At 41.7% G+C, this 15,979-nt stretch overlaps 1 protein-coding gene across 2 annotated transcripts in view; it reads left to right on the top strand.

Moving 5' to 3' along the window:
• The window catches only part of LOC124605762, a 267,727-nt gene that overhangs the window by 110,825 nt on the left and 140,923 nt on the right, over positions 1-15,979 (top strand). For both annotated transcript variants that reach the window (XM_047137657.1, XM_047137650.1), the window contains exon 4: positions 3-231. In XM_047137657.1, coding sequence (XP_046993613.1) covers positions 3-231 — 229 coding nt within the window. The remainder of the gene's footprint in view (positions 1-2; positions 232-15,979) is intronic.

Here is a 15,979-nt window from a genome sequence, read left to right as displayed (position 1 = left end):
AGGAAACAAGATCAACAAGTGCATTGAGCAACTTGATAGCTACATCACGTGATTTACCTACACCATCTGATATTTTTCTTGATGTGGATAGTAGCGGAATCAGTTGTCCTGTTAGTTGTGTGAAATTTTCCACATGTTCACCAACTTCACATGCCAGTGATGCATCTATTATGAAAGAAACTTCACTTTTCAGAAATGATGCTGATTCTCAGCCAGGGATTGCAGGAGAAGGTTGGTAGTTCTGTAGTAAAGTTTGTATAGTTTTGCAGTTAGTTCCATATTCTGTAGATAATAAAATAAACATTATGATATGGAACACGTCGGTTTAGTAAAAGATTGCTCAGACAGTTAGTGTGCTTATGTATTTTCTTGCTAGTGTACGCTATCCATAAATAAATTCCAGTTGAGGGAAGATTTCATAAATCTACAATTGTGAATCATCTTCATAAATTGTGTTGTATGGCATAAACTTGTTATGATGTAGTTATCAATAGAAATTCTAATCAAGAAGCTCCATTGAACATATTTTGCACTTGGAATTGACACGTGCACTGGGGGAGACTGAAGACTGGTAAATTTAAAATAAAATCTGAGAAGACATGTAAAAATGAGTGCAGGAGAAAAGGAAAGATTCTTTTAATTTGTAGAGTGGTCTCAAGAACATTTTTTAGAAATTATTCATTGTCTGAGTGAATAGTAAAATTAAAAAAGAAAACAAAGAACAAGAGCTAGTGACTTTGAAGGGCGGCAGTTTACTTCACTGGTATTAGAAAACATTATGGATCCAGCAATGATACTATTCTAGGGCGTACACAGGAAAGTTCCAATTAACTAACATAAAAGGCTAAAAATGAAGAACAAAATAATTGCTGTATGGAAAGATACTTTCCTTCTGAAGAATATTTGTAAGAAAAATCCATTCTCCTCTCCTTCTGCACATAGAATCTGTCAGTGATGTGTTCATCAAACTCTCTGATGCTGCATATGAAGTCCTTCTCAGTGAAGAGTGCCACTAGTGTTATTAGCCTCTCTTGGCTCATAATAGTTCACAGAAAAGATTTTATTCTCTTCAGAGTAGAAAGAGATTGCTCCACCTCAGATGTTGTCATTGGTATGGTAACAGTCACTTTCAGGAGTTCATTGTTTCACTGAAAGACTCTTGCAAATTATTTTTGAGCAGGAATTGCAGAAGTGGAACAGCATCCATGAGAATTCTAAACTCATTGCTCATGTATTGTATCTGAAGCTCCATTTTCAGCTAATTGTATTCAAGGAAAGGATATATTTCACAAGACCTTTATACAACAATGTTTGCAGATTATTGACTTGTATACAAACCAAAAACTTTTCGGAATTAAATAAAGTTACAATGACAAGATGCCATGTGAAATCAAAGGGTCCAGTAACTTGAGTGATAATTGTATCCCACACTTCTTTTGCAGCATTTCCCTTTCTCTCTCTCTCTCTCTCTCTCTCTCTCTCTCTCTCTCTCTCTCTCTCTCTCTCTCTCTTCTCTTTACACAGGATACAAGTGTCATTCTAAACATGGGAATTGTGTCAGTGACGCTACCTCAGATGTGCTATATAGCTCTTTTGACATGTTCTACTCCTTATTGTACAGTCAGTGGGTCAACTGCTTGTTTTTGTAATTGACTGCACACTATGTCAATATGTGGCATAATATGGTTGAATAAAAACAACCAAAACTGAAATGCTGGGTGCTCTAATTTCAGGTGGAGCCCTCTCATCTGTGTAAGTGTAGTAGTTTTGCCGAGATGTAAGTTCAATTTACTGAAGGCATTACACAAGCGACTCTCTATTTTCATACACAGCTTGTACCGTTTTTGATTACAGTTTTATCTTGTGTTGAAAACATGGCAGACTTTCCTGTTCAGAATGTCAGTTAACATTGCTGTGTTCTGGGATGAATTATGAGAAAAACTGGGAATCTCACTAAAGTCAGTAAAAAAATTCTGATGTCTTTACTGTGACTCATTGCTTGGGCTAAAATCAGATCAGCTTATGGGCACAGCAATGATCAAAATAGACTTGTTTAATATGCTCTTTCAGGAGAGTCTGTACACCTGAATGATGACCACTCGTAATAGCTGCACCATCATAGCTTTAAGAAATAACATTATCGAATTATCCAGTAAAGCTTCTTTAAGTGATATGGATAAATTTTTAGCATCATGTTCATGAGCAATGAGGTAAGACCAAAGGCTTTCTACAGACCTACCCTCAGAAAAACATATCTGATAACCACAGTGAAATTATTGAGGTATCTGTTGCCTCATCTGCCATAACTGACACAAATTCAGCAGCAGCGATTTCCTTTTGTACTCAGTCATTATAAATACAAGAAAATAAATCATTTTGAATATGTTTCAAGCACCTTTGAAAATAGTAGCCTTCAAAAGGCTAACCACAACATCAAGTTCAGCAGTGTCTTCTCCATCTACATCTACATCCATACTCCGCAAGCCACCTGACGGTGTGTGGTGGAGGGTACCCTGAGTACCTCTATCGGTTCTCTCTTCTATTGCAGTCTCGTATTGTTTGTGGAAAGAAGGATTGTCGGTATGCTTCTGTGTGGGCTCTAATCTCTCTGATTTTATCCTCATGGTCTCTTCATGAGATATACGTGGGAGGGAGCAATATACAGCTTGACTCTTCGGTGGAGGTATGTTCCCGAAACTTTAACAAAAGCCCGTACCGAGCTACTGAGCATCTCTCCTGCAGAGTCTTCCACTGGAGTTTATCTACATCTCCGTAACGCTTTCGTGATTACTAAATGATCCTGTAACGAAGCGCGCTGCTCTCCATTGGATCTTCTCTCTCTCTTCTATCAACCCTATTCTGGTACGGATCCCACACTGCTGAGCAGTATTCAAGCAGTTGGCGAACAAGTGTACTATAACCTACTTCCTTTTTTTTCGGATTGCATTTCCTTAGGATTCTTCCAATGAATCACAGTCTGGCATCTGCTTTACTGACGATCAACTTTATATGATCATTCCATTTTAAATCACTCCTAATGCGTACTCCCAGATAATTTATGAAATTAACTGCTTCCAGTTGCTGACCAGCTATTTTGTAGCTAAATGGTAAGGGATCTATATTTCTATGTATTCGCAGCACATTACACTTGTCTATATTGAGATTCAATTGCCATTCCCTGCACCATGCGTCAATTCGCTGCAGATCCTCCTGCATTTCAGTACAATTTTCCATTGTTACAACCTCTCGATACACCCCAGCATCATCTGCAAAAAGCCTCAGTGAACTTCCGATGTCATCCACAAGGTCATTTATGTATATTGTGAATAGCAACGGTCCTATGACACTCCCCTGCGGCACACCTGAAATCACTCTTACTTTGGAAGACTTCTCTCCATTGAGAATGACATGCTGTATTCTGTTATCTAGGAACTCTTCAGTCCAATCACACAATTGGTCTGATAGTCCATATGCTCTTACTTTGTTCACTAAACAACTGTGGGGAACTGTATCGAAAGTCTTGCGGAAGTCAAGAAACACGGCATCTACCTGTGAACCCGTGGTTATGACTCTCTGAGTCTCGTGGACGAATAGCGCGAGCGTCTTTTTCGAAACGCATGCTGCTTCCTACAGAGTAGATTTCTAGTCTCCAGAAAAGTCATTATACTCGAACATAATATGTGTTCCAAAATTCTACAACTGATCGACGTTAGAGGTATAGGTCTATAGTTCTGCACAGCTGTTCGACGTCCCTTCTTGAAAACGGGGATGACCTGTGCCTTTTTCCAATCCTTTGGAACGCTACGCTCTTCTAGAGACCTACAGTACACCACTGCAAGAAGGGGGGCAAGTTCCTTCGCGTACTCTGTGTAAAATCAAACTGGTATCCCATCAGGTCCAGCGGCCTTTCCTCTTTTGAGCAATTTTAATTGTTTCTCTATCCCTCTGTCGTCTATTTCGATATCTACCATTTTTTCATCTGTGCGACAATCTAGAGAAGGAACTACAGTGCAGTCTTCCTCTGTGAAACAGCTTTGGAAAAAGACGTTTAGTATTTTGGCCTTTAGTCTGTCATCCTCTGTTTCAGTACCATTTTGGTCACAGAGTGACTGGACATTTTGTTTTGATCCACCTACCGCTTTTACATAAGACGAAAATTTCTTAGGATTTTCTGCCAAGTCAGTACATAGAACTTTACATTCGAATTCATTGAACGCCTCTCGCATAGCCCTCCTCACACTACATTTCGCTTCACGTAATTTTTGTTTGTCTGCAAGGCTTTGGCTATGTTTATATTTGCTGTGAAGTTCCCTTTGCTTCCGCAGCAGTTTTCTAACTCGGTTGTTGTACCACGGTGGCTCTTTTCCATCTCTTATGATCTTGCTTGGCACATACTCATCTAACGCATACTGTACGATGGTTTTGAACTTTTTCCACTGATCCTCGACACTATCTGTACTTGAGATAAACTTTTGTGTTGAGCCATCAGGTACTCTGTAATCTGCTTTTTGTCACTTTTGCTAAACAGAAAAATCTTCCTACCCTTTTTACTATTTCTATTTACGGCTGAAATCATCGATGCAGTAACCGCTTTATGATCACTGATTCCCTGTTCTGCGTTAACTGTTTCAAATAGTTCGGGTCTGTTTGTCACCAGAAGGTCTAATATGTTATCGTCACGAGTAGGTTCTCTGTTTAACTGCTCAAGATAGTTTTCAGATAAAGCACTTAAAAAAATTTCACTGGATTCTTTGTCCTTGCCACCCGTTATGAACGTTTGAGTCTCCCAGTCTATATCCGGCAAATTAAAATCTCCACCCAGAACTATAACATTGTGGGGAAATCTACTCGAAATATTTTCCAAATTATCCTTCAGGTGCTCAGCCACAACAGCTGCTGAGCCAGGGGGCCTATAGTGACATCCAATTACCATGTCTGAGCCTGCTTTAATCATGACTTCACCCAAATTATTTTACATTTCGGATTTCCGTCAATTTCCTTCGATACTATTGCACCTCTAATCGCTATAAACGTACGTCCCCCTTCACTGTCCAGCCTGTCTCTGTGGTATACATTCCAATCTGAGTTTAGGATTTCATTACTGTTTACATCTGGTTTCAGCCAACTTTCTGTCCCTAGTACTATATGGGCATTGTGACCGTTTATTAATGAGAGCAGTTCTGGGACCTTTCTATAGACGCTCCTGCAGTTTACTATTAGCACATTAATATCGTTATTCCCTGTTACATTTTGCCTACTCCTACCTTGCCGCGTCTCAGGAGGCATCTTGTCGGGCCTAGGGAGGGAGTTCTCTAACCTAAAAAACCCCCATGTGCACTCCACACGTACTCCACAACCCTTGTAGCCGCCTCTGGCGTGTAGTGCACGCCTGGCCTATTCAGGAGGAACCTACATTTCTCCACCCGATAGCGGAGGTCGAGAAATTTGCACCCCAGATCTCCACAGAATCGTCTGAGCCTCTCCACTCGGCTCCAAACCAGAGGACCGCAATCGGTTCTGGGAACGATACTACAAATAGTTAGCTCTGATTCCACCCCACGAGCGAGGCTTTCCGCCTTCACCAATTGCGCCAGCTGCCTGTATGAACTGAGGATGACCTCTGAACCCAGACGGCAGGAGTCATTGGTGCCGACATGAGCAACAATTTGCAGTCGAGTGCACCCAGTGCTCTCTATCACCGCCAGCAGGGCCTCCTCCACATCTCGGATGAGATCCCCCGGCAAGCAGACAGAGTGAACACTGGCCTTCTTCCCCGACCTTTCCGCTACTTCCCTAGGGGGCTCCATCACCTGCCTAACGTTGGAGCTCCCAATAACTAATAAACCCCTCCCCCCGTGTGCCTGCTCAGACCTTGCTGAAGGAGCGGCCACATGTCCACTCACAGGCAGAGCGGGCGATGTCACACGGCCAGCCTCCACATTTACCCTCCGCCTCGTGCGCCGCAAACGCCGCTGAACCCGCCACTCCCCTTGGGGAGAGGGTGGCCCAACCGTGCCCGTTACCCGTGAAGATGTCTCGACAGCAGGGACAGTGGGTGAAGCATGTAACACCTGGGGTGTACCATGCGACGCACCAGACTCCCCACTGCCGCTACACTCCGAGGCAGCAGCCTGAAGATGATTGACCGCGGCCATCAACACACTCAGCTGTTCGTGAACAGTGGCCAGCTGCTCCTGCGTCCATACACAGCAGCCACACGTCCTATCCATCCTAAGAAATCAATTTACTGTAGAAAGTTAATCAACTTTTAACTAGACTGCTAATTCACTAAAGGCGGCTGATTGTTGACTAAACTGTGGTTGCTAGCCACTTCCTGTAGAAAACAATGAAAATAGCACTATCTGTTTCTGGACTGTATTGAAAACAAACACTAGCACTACTGGCACTATGGTTGACTAAAGGGACTATCTCTGACTGTATTCAAAACAAACACGAAATCTATGGAACACTATTGCTAGCACTCGACAATTCCTAAAAGCAAAAACACACGGAAGAAGAAGTGACAAGTAAGAAAAATACAGTTAATACTCAAATTAAGGTAGCTCGCTGCACAGCAGACATGAAGCAGACGGCAGTTACGACGACACTGCATGAGCTCAAAATCACCACAAAATCTAATACAATCCACAATTTTAGAGAGAACGTAATGATTTTTACAAATCTGGTGAGGGTGTGTTTCAATTTACTGTTTATGAGGACTGTTCAGCTGTTGTCTAATGTCGTGTTTCTCTAAAAAATTGTGCTCTAGCTGTGTGGTCATAAGTGATTTAGACTGCTCATGTTTTTTGTCTGTGATAATGTGCCCAATTGTCCCAAATGTCCGAGGAATCTCACATCCAGCATTTTCTTCTACAAACAACAAACATGGAAAACACTACAATTTGTTCTTAATACCACAACCACATATCTATTCTGCTTTCCTTTAAATGTCTGGTCTGAAAATCCTTACACTTTTAATACTTTTATTATTAGTTTTCTTGACTAACTTGATATCCAGTTTCTGTCTTCCTAGGACTTTCATACAGAGCTTATCTTCAAACAGCAGGAAGAGAAATTAATTTCGCCAACTCTCTGCACTGAATTATCACACATATTAACTTCATACTGTAGACACCGTGCTCCTGAAAACTCATGTCTTCAAACTCACAACTGCGTATTGAATCCTCGCATGTCACAAACAACAAAAGTTGGTCGCAGTGTTGGTGACTTGACCGCACTGCCAACTAGACTCTAGAAGAAACCACTTTTCTCTCAACATTACTGAGTAGCTTTATTGTAGTATTTATACAGTATGCAACTGAGTGACAGCACTTGGAATTTCTAGATGGCAGTAGATTTTCAGTCAACTGTGCCACTGTGCAGTGGAAGGAATGTGACAAACGCAAAGGTAAGCTTACATTGCACATTCAGTATCCCCGCCAGCAGACATCGCGAAGGAGTCAGATGAGCTGGCATGCATAGCACAGCAGAATAGTGCAGAAAGCTGCCGTAGAGGGCACATGCGACTCATGGTGTGGGCAGACCTGCTGACAGAAGTATGTGCCTGCAGGTGGCAGTAAGCTGACCAGGCCAGTGCTTACATTGCGTTTACCCACTGCAGACCTCACCTAGCTCTTCATGGTGCGTGTTGTTGTGAAGTGATCAGTCATTAGCGGCCCACAGCAGCCACATGCTAAGTTTATTCCCGTGCAGGTCTCTGCGTGGTTTCAGACACTCTGCTTCCTGTAGATTGATTTGCACAGCAAGTTTATACTATCTCATGGGCTTCTGCTCCCTGGTTACTACAGAGCCACTGTCAGTCCGTGAAGTACCCGCACTGACAGTGTAGTGTAGCAGTGTTGTCATGCCTCTTCAGATACTAAAGCAAGGTAACTCAATGTTTATTCCTTAGTGTTCTGAAATAGTGCAAGTTCCAACTAACACATAATACCTCCCAGAACTACATTGGAACTAACTTTGTTTAATGTCAGTCATTGACATCTAACATTGTCACGAGTCACATTGAATTAACTCTTTATGTATGCCTTGGCAGCAGTTAGCTAATATTTTTCTGCAGGTGTGTATCAAATGCATTTTGAAGGTTGCTGTACAGGCAGACAATCAATCATGAGCTTACCAGACAACAAGATTAACTGGAAAGAGCTCTTAAAATTATCGGGACCACATGTTAATTTCATGTACGAGCAGTGGTAACCTCTGTTTCATATATGACACTTACCTTCTCTAGATAAACATATATTTGAAGTTCAATGATGGAATAACAACAATATGGAAAGAATATACTTCTATTCGGCACATAGAGGAGGCTTGGAGTCACAGGCTGGTGCAATGATAAGAATGTCAGAATTATCCGACTTTCGAGCACAGTTCTCCATCGTAAGTAGAACAACTCAAACACAGCTGGCCAGCTGGCTACTGCCACCTTTGTGTGCTGAGACGTGGCTGCAACTGCATCTGAGCTGAGCAGTAATCTAGTTGGGGTTGGTAGAGTGAGTGCAGAAGAGGTGTGCATTGGGGAATGGGAGATGTAGCAGGGAAGGGGTGCAGAGACATAGTATGGACAGGAAAGGCGATGTGTGTGTGTGTGGGGGGGGGGGGGGGGTATGGGAAGGGGGAAAGGGAGAAGGAGAGGAGGGAAGTAGAGAATGGCAAAGAATATGTAGATGCATTGATAGGATAGAAGGCATTGGGTGGGAGCATGGAAGATGGTAGGCAGATGGAAGACAAGGACTATAGCAAACTGACATCATGTGCAGTACAGAAAAGCAAGAATCTAGATGGCACAGACTGTGAAGCTGTTATTAAAGTGAAGCACATTGTGTTGGATGGCATGCTAAGCAACTGGTTCGTCCAGCTGTCTCTTGGCAACAGTTTGGCTGTGGACATTCATGCAGACAGACAGCTTGTTAATTCTCATGCCCATGTTGAGTGCTGTGCAGTGATTGCAGCTAAGTTGGTAGATCACATGGCTGCTTGCACAGGTTGCCCTGCCATTGATGGAGTAGGTGTCTCCTGTGACAGGACTGGAGTACATGTAATACATGGTAGTGGGAGGTTGTATGGGACAGGTCTTGTATATAGGTCTGTTGCTGGGATATGAGCCATGAAACAAGCAGTTAGGAGCAAGGTGGGGTAGGGACAGACATAGGTGTTGCAGTGGTAGAGAGGGCAGCAGAATATCACAGTGTGAGGGATGGGAAGGACATTTCTCTTTTCAGGGTACAATGAGAGATAGTCAAAACCCTGGCAGAGGATGCAGTTCAGTTGCTCCATCCCGGGTGATACTAAGTTACAAGATGAGTGTTCCTTTGTGTCTGTGACAGTGGATTGGGGAGGAGGGAGAGGGTGTGGAGATCTGTTTCTGGACAAGTTTGGGAAGGTAATTTCAGTCTGTGAAAACCTTGGTGAGACACGTGGCATATTTGGAGAGGGACTGCTCATTGCTAAAGGTGTGCTGGACATAGATGGCTAGAAACAGTCCTTTTGGAGGAACATCTGCAATTGAGCAATATATCAAACGCCCATCTTCAGTTGTCACAATGAAAATAGCAAGCAAGAGAAAGGAGATAATTTTTACATGCAGCAATACACATGAAGGGGAAAAAATCATCAAAATCAGAAACAGTGGAATTCCCACAAGAGGTATGTCCACATGTGAGACCAAGCCATAATTGTGTGGGCAGACAAAGGCCGTACATCAATAGTTTTATACGAGGCCAACTATGTAAGAAAGCACAGGACTTCCTCTCCAGCCCTATATTCAAAACATACTCATTTAACCCCACAGCTAGGTTCTTCGCAGAAATTAAAAAGGCACTCAAAGAAACACATGCATTATTCACCCCATTTCTTAAAAAACTTTAATATTGATGAATCCGAGAATTCCCACTTTCAAGGGTGTCTTGAAGCTCCACAAACCATTGACTCCTTGAAGGCCAATTATCAATACTATCCCCCCACCCCCCCATGATCCATGGACCTTGCCACTGGTGCTGGTGGGGAGGCTTACGTGCCTCAGTGATACAGATAGCCATACCGTAGGTGCAACCACAATGGACGGGTATCAGTTGAGAGGCCTGACAAATGTGTGGTTCCTGAAGAGGGGCAGCAACCTTTTCAGTAGTTGCAGGGGCAACAGTCTGGATGATTGACTGATCTGGCCTTGTAACACTAACCAAAATGGCCTTGCTTGCTGGTATTGCGAACGGCTGAGAGCAAGGGGAAACTACAGCCGTAATTTTTCCGGAGGGCATGCAGCTTTACTGTATGGTTAAATGATGATGGCGTCCTCTTGGGTAAAATATTCCGGAGGTAAAATAGTCCCCCATTCGGTTCTCGAGGCGGGGACTACCCAGGAGGATGTCGTTATCAGGAGAAAGAAAACTGGTGTTCTACAGATCAGAGCATGGAATGTTAGATCCCTTAATCGGGCAGGTAGGTTAGAAAATTTAAAAAGGGAAATGGATAGGTTGAAGTTAGATACAGTGGGACTTAGTGAAGTTCGGTGGCAGGAGGTACAAGACTTCTGGTCAAGTGAATACAGGGTTATAAATACAAAATCAAATAGGGGTAATGCAAGAGTAGGTTTAATAATGAATAGGAAAATAGGAATGCGAGTAAGCTACTACAAACAGCATAGTGAATGCATTATTGTGGCCAAGATAGACACGAAGCCCACGCCTACTACAGTAATACAAGTTTATATGCCAACTAGCTCTGCAGATGATGAAGAAATTGATGAAATGTATGATGAAATAAAAGAAATTATTGAGCTAATGAAGGGAGACAAAAATTTAATAGTCATGGGTGACTGGAATTCGAGAGTAGGAAAAGGGAGAGAAGGAAACATAGTAGGTGAATATGGATTGGGGGGAAGAAATGAAAGAGGAAGCTGTCTGGTAGAATTTTGCACAGAGCATAACTTAATCATAGCTAACACTTCGTTCAAGAATCATAAAAGAAGGTTGTATACATTTTAGAATCCTGGAGATACTGACAGGTATCAGATGGATTATACAATGGCAAAACAGAGATTTAGGAACCAGGTGTTCAATTGTAAGACTTTTCCAGGGGCAGATGTGGACTCTGACCGCAATCTGTTGGTTATGAACTGTAGATTAAAACTGAAAAAACTGCAAAAAGGTGGGAATTTGAGGAGATGGGACCTGGATAAACTGAAAGAACCAGAGGTTGTAGAGAGCTTCAGGGAGAGCATTAGGGAAAGATTGACAAGAATGGGGGAAAGAAATACAGTAGAAGAAGAATGGGTAGCTTTGAGAGACGAAATAATGAAGGTAGCAGAGGATCAAGTAGGTAAAAAGATGAGGGCTAATAGAAATCCTTGGGTAACAGAAGAGATATTGAATTTAATTGCTGAAAGGAGGAAATATAAAAATGCAGTAAATGAATCAGGCAAAAAGGAATACAACTTATCTTAGAAAATAGATTAAGGAAAGGCAAACCTACTTTTCTAGCATTTGTAGACTTAGAGAAGGCTTTTGACAATGTTGACTGGAATACTCTTTCAAATTCTGAAGGTGGCAGGGGTAAAATATAGGGAGTGAAAGGCTATTTACAATTTGTACAGAAACCAGATGGCAGTTATAAGAGTCGAGGGGTATGAAAGGGAAGCAGTGGTTGGGAAGGGAGTGAGACAGGGTTTTAGCCTATCCACGATGTTATTCAATCTGTATATTGAGCAATCAGTAAGGGAAACAAAAGAAAAATTTGGAGTAGGAATTAAAATCCACGGAGAAGAAATAAAAACTTTGAGGTTTGCCGATGACATTGTAATTCTGTCTGAGATAGCAAAAGACCTGGAAGAGCAGCTCAACGGAATGGACATGGTCTAGAAAGGAGGATATAAGATGAACATCATCAAAAGCAAAACGAGGATAATGGAATGTAGTCGAATTAAGTTGGGTGAAGCTGAGGGAATTAGATTAGGAAATGAGACACTTAAAGTACTAAGGAGTTTTCCTATTTGGGGAGCAAAATAACTGATGATGGTCGAAGTAGATAGGATATAAAATGTAGACTGGCAGTGGCAAGGAAAGCATTTCTGAAGAAGAGAAATTTGTTAACATCGAGTATAGATTTAAGTGTCGGGAAGTCGTTTCTGAAAGTATCTGTATGGAGTGTAGCCATGTATGGAAGTGAAACATGGATGATAAATAGTTTAGACAAGAACAGAATAGAAGCTTTCGAAATGTGGTGCTACAGAAAAATGCTGAAGATTAGATGGGTAGATCACATAACTAATGAGGAGGTATTGAATAGAATTGGAGAGAAGAGAAATTTGTGGCACAACTTGACTAGAAGAAGGGATCGGTTGGTAGGTCATATTAAGAGGCACCAAGGGATCATCAGTTTAGTATTGGAGGGCAGTGTGGAGGGTAAAAATCGTAGGGGGAGACCAAGAGATGAATACACTAACCAGATTCAGGAGGATGTACGATGCAGTACGTACTGGGAGATGAAGAAACTTGCACAGGACAGAGTAGCATGGAGAGCTCCATCAAACCAGTCTCTGGACTGAAGACCACAACAACAACATCAATGCTATCAATTCCCCAGATTACTTAATGGTTAAGGAATTGCAAAGTTTCCTCAGTAAGTATTACTTTCTTCGATGATGGTCATGACATCAGAACAGAGAGGAATTAATTACATACCTCAAACAATTAACTGTAACCAGTGATATGAATCTAGCAACTCTTGATATCAAAAGCATGTATACAAATATCCCCTTTCAAGAGATGATTCCTGTTATTGATTCCAACTTATGGCTGTTCTCTCATTTAGATTCACAAAAAATTAATGAATTCCTTCATTTGCTCAGAATTGTTCTGGACCATAATTACTTTGCCTGCAAGGATACCATATATGGACAAACTGACAGGTTATCCATAGGATCCCTCATTCCCAATATAATAGCTAATATTTTCATTAATCACATTGAACATCAGTTTTTTTCAACCAACTCACACGACCTTCAAAGAGTAGTATGATACAAAAGATATGTCAGAGGCATCATACTTTTGTATAACAGGACCGACACCCAGCTGCAACTTGTTCAACACGACTTTAACAAAATGGACCCCAAGATTCAGTGTATGATAGAATACCACTCTGGCTTTACACTCCCATTTTTAGAACTGGAATATTTCATTACAGGTCAGTAAAGTTCACTCTAATATATTTAGGAAACCAACTACGACTAGTTCTATTACTTATTGCTCTTCATTTCATCCAAAGCAACAAAAAATGGCAGTTGTTCATGCAATGCTTTACTGCGTGGCTACAGTTCCCTTCTCAAAACAAAACTACCGGTGTGAGTTCTATACCATTAAATTCATAGCACATGCTAATGGCTACCACCCAATTGTTGTCGACGTTCTTCATCAGGAAATGCAATTGAAAGCCACTTCTAATGATCGGTACCAGACTACCCTGTCATCTACTAGTAATGATAACTCTAAAAAATTCTTTGCAGGATCCCATACGTAGGTGTTATATCTGACAGGATCAGCAAATGGCTTAGAAAAAAGGGAGTTATACCTGCCTTCTACACTCCGCTTAAGGTCAGGCACTGATTGAAGCACCACAAAACCAGAGAAAACAATCGCTAAGCACAACTGGGCATCTATTGTATCCAGTGTAGTGAATGACCTTCCACAAACACAAGCCAAACTGGCCGCTCCTTTAACATTCAGTTCGGAGAGCATCAGGATCTTAGCAATTCCAAATGTGCTCTCGCTAACCAACTCAAGGATCATAATCATTCCATTTCAAATATAAACACAAATTGCATCATTCTCCATATTCAGTGTAAAGGCCCGCTTTTAAACGTTTTAGGAGAAATAGAAATCATCTACAGTATTTGCCATGATCTGTGAGCATTTTGAACAAGCAAACTGTGCTTAACACTCCACTTGTCGCATCACTAGGAGGAACATTGGAGATCGCATTGTGTCTGCGTGATACAGGACCAATTTTGTATCATTACCTTCAATTGACCCCAGATGTTGGAGAGAATAAATAAACAAAATGCAGAACAAACCATGTATGTATTAAATATTAGCAACAGAACATTAATTTATGAAAAGTAGAAATAGAACTTTTATGTATTAACATTTAGAAACTTTACTCAGTATACAGTATTTGTATCTAGAATATACAGGGTGCGTCAAAAAAATGTATACACACTTTGAAGCGTCATAGAAAATTTATTTCCCGTTCTACAATGTTAAATTTCTGGAAATGGAAAGCTTAAAGTCCAATCGGGAAAATAAATGTACTTTGCAACTGTGATTAATGTTCAAACTTATGGCCTTCAGCATCAATACGTTTCTGAGTATGAGTCACCACTGATTCCGTACATCGTACCAAAGTGTCCAATGAGATTTCTGCGCACACCACCTGAATCTCATTCCAAAGTGTGTCCAGGTTTCATGGTTTACGTTTGTACACCTCATCTTTTACTGTGCCCCATAAGAAGAAATCCAGTGGTGTGAGGTCTGGAAAGCTTGTAGGAAACTTGATTGGTCCCCTGAGTCCTATCCACTGGCCTGGCACAATGTGATCCAGGTATGCTCGTAGGTCCCTATGATAGTGCGGTGGGGCGCCATCTTGTTGGAAATAAAACTCATCATTACTGTATAATGCACGAATGGCAGGGAATATGGAGTCAGCAAGCATTGTTAGGTACATTTCTTCAGTATCAGTACCTTCAAAGCGGAAAGGCCCAATGAGTCCCCTTGCAGACAAATCACACCACACATTTACACCAGGCAAATTCACAGCCTTTTCAACTGTAATGTGAGGATTATCTTCGGCCCAGTACACACAATTGTGCCTATTGACAGTTCCATTGAGTTTGAATTGGGCTTTATCCAACCAAATTATGCTACCCATAAATCTCGGTTCACGTCTCACCATCTCCTGAACCCATTCACAAAATTCTAACCTTCAGTCTGGTTCATCGTCACTTGGCTATTGCACCAGCCTTGGAATGTACACACGAAACTTGCCTTTCTTCAGAATGTGTAGCACACTAGTAGCACTTACATTACTCTCATGTGCCGTTTGCCTTGAAGATTTTTGAGGCGAACACTGAAACAGTTCCAAGACCGCAGTTGTGGAATCATCACTTGTAGCTGTACGAGGTCGCCCTGTTCGACCCTTAAGCACATCACACACTGTTCCGTGAATTTCGAATTTGTCTCGTAGACGTGTAATTGTTAACCTTGAAGGTGGTTCTGTACCATACTCACTTCTCCACTGTCTTCGAACCGCAGCTACATTCTCAAACTTCCAGTACCACTTAATTATCTGCTTCCGTGCTTCAAAGTTCAAATGCACATCCACCATGTTGCAGTTACTTCCTTGCACTGCTGCCACCTGTTGAAGAAACATAACATTACTTTCTCACAGATATTTAACCTTGTAGAACGGGAAATAAATTGTCTATGACAGTTCAAAGCATGTATACATTTTTTTGACGCAACCTGTAGTAATGAAACAGTTAGGAAATTAATACAAAAAAATGTCCCTTTCATAGAAAGTAAAATAAAAATGGAAGATGTATCATCAGCCATTGTTTTCCATGTCTTCATCTACGTCACAACCATCGGGACAAAATATTGCACAATGTTGCAGGCATAAATATTGACCACACCCTTTACACTTATATTGAGTGAGTCTTGTAGTCTTGTTCACCCAACATATTTGGCATCACTTTCGCATTTTGGTGCCCTCAGCAGTTGTGCTACTGAGTGTCCCAGGTGTTTCATTTTGGGCAAGAACTTCCTGAAGCTGGAATGAAATGGTCCAAGGCATGCAGGGCAGCAGCGAACACTTTAGCATCTAGCCTCTTATTAGTTCTTTTCTTTTCCCAGATTATGGAGGAAGATTTCGGGGCAGGGGTGGGGGTGGGGGGGGGGGGGGGGGGGAGCAG

The sequence above is a fragment of the Schistocerca americana genome, chromosome 1 (assembly GCF_021461395.2).
Source record: "Schistocerca americana isolate TAMUIC-IGC-003095 chromosome 1, iqSchAmer2.1, whole genome shotgun sequence".
Classification (NCBI taxonomy): Eukaryota; Metazoa; Arthropoda; class Insecta; order Orthoptera; family Acrididae; genus Schistocerca; species Schistocerca americana.
This window is presented reverse-complemented; position numbering and strand designations above follow the sequence as displayed.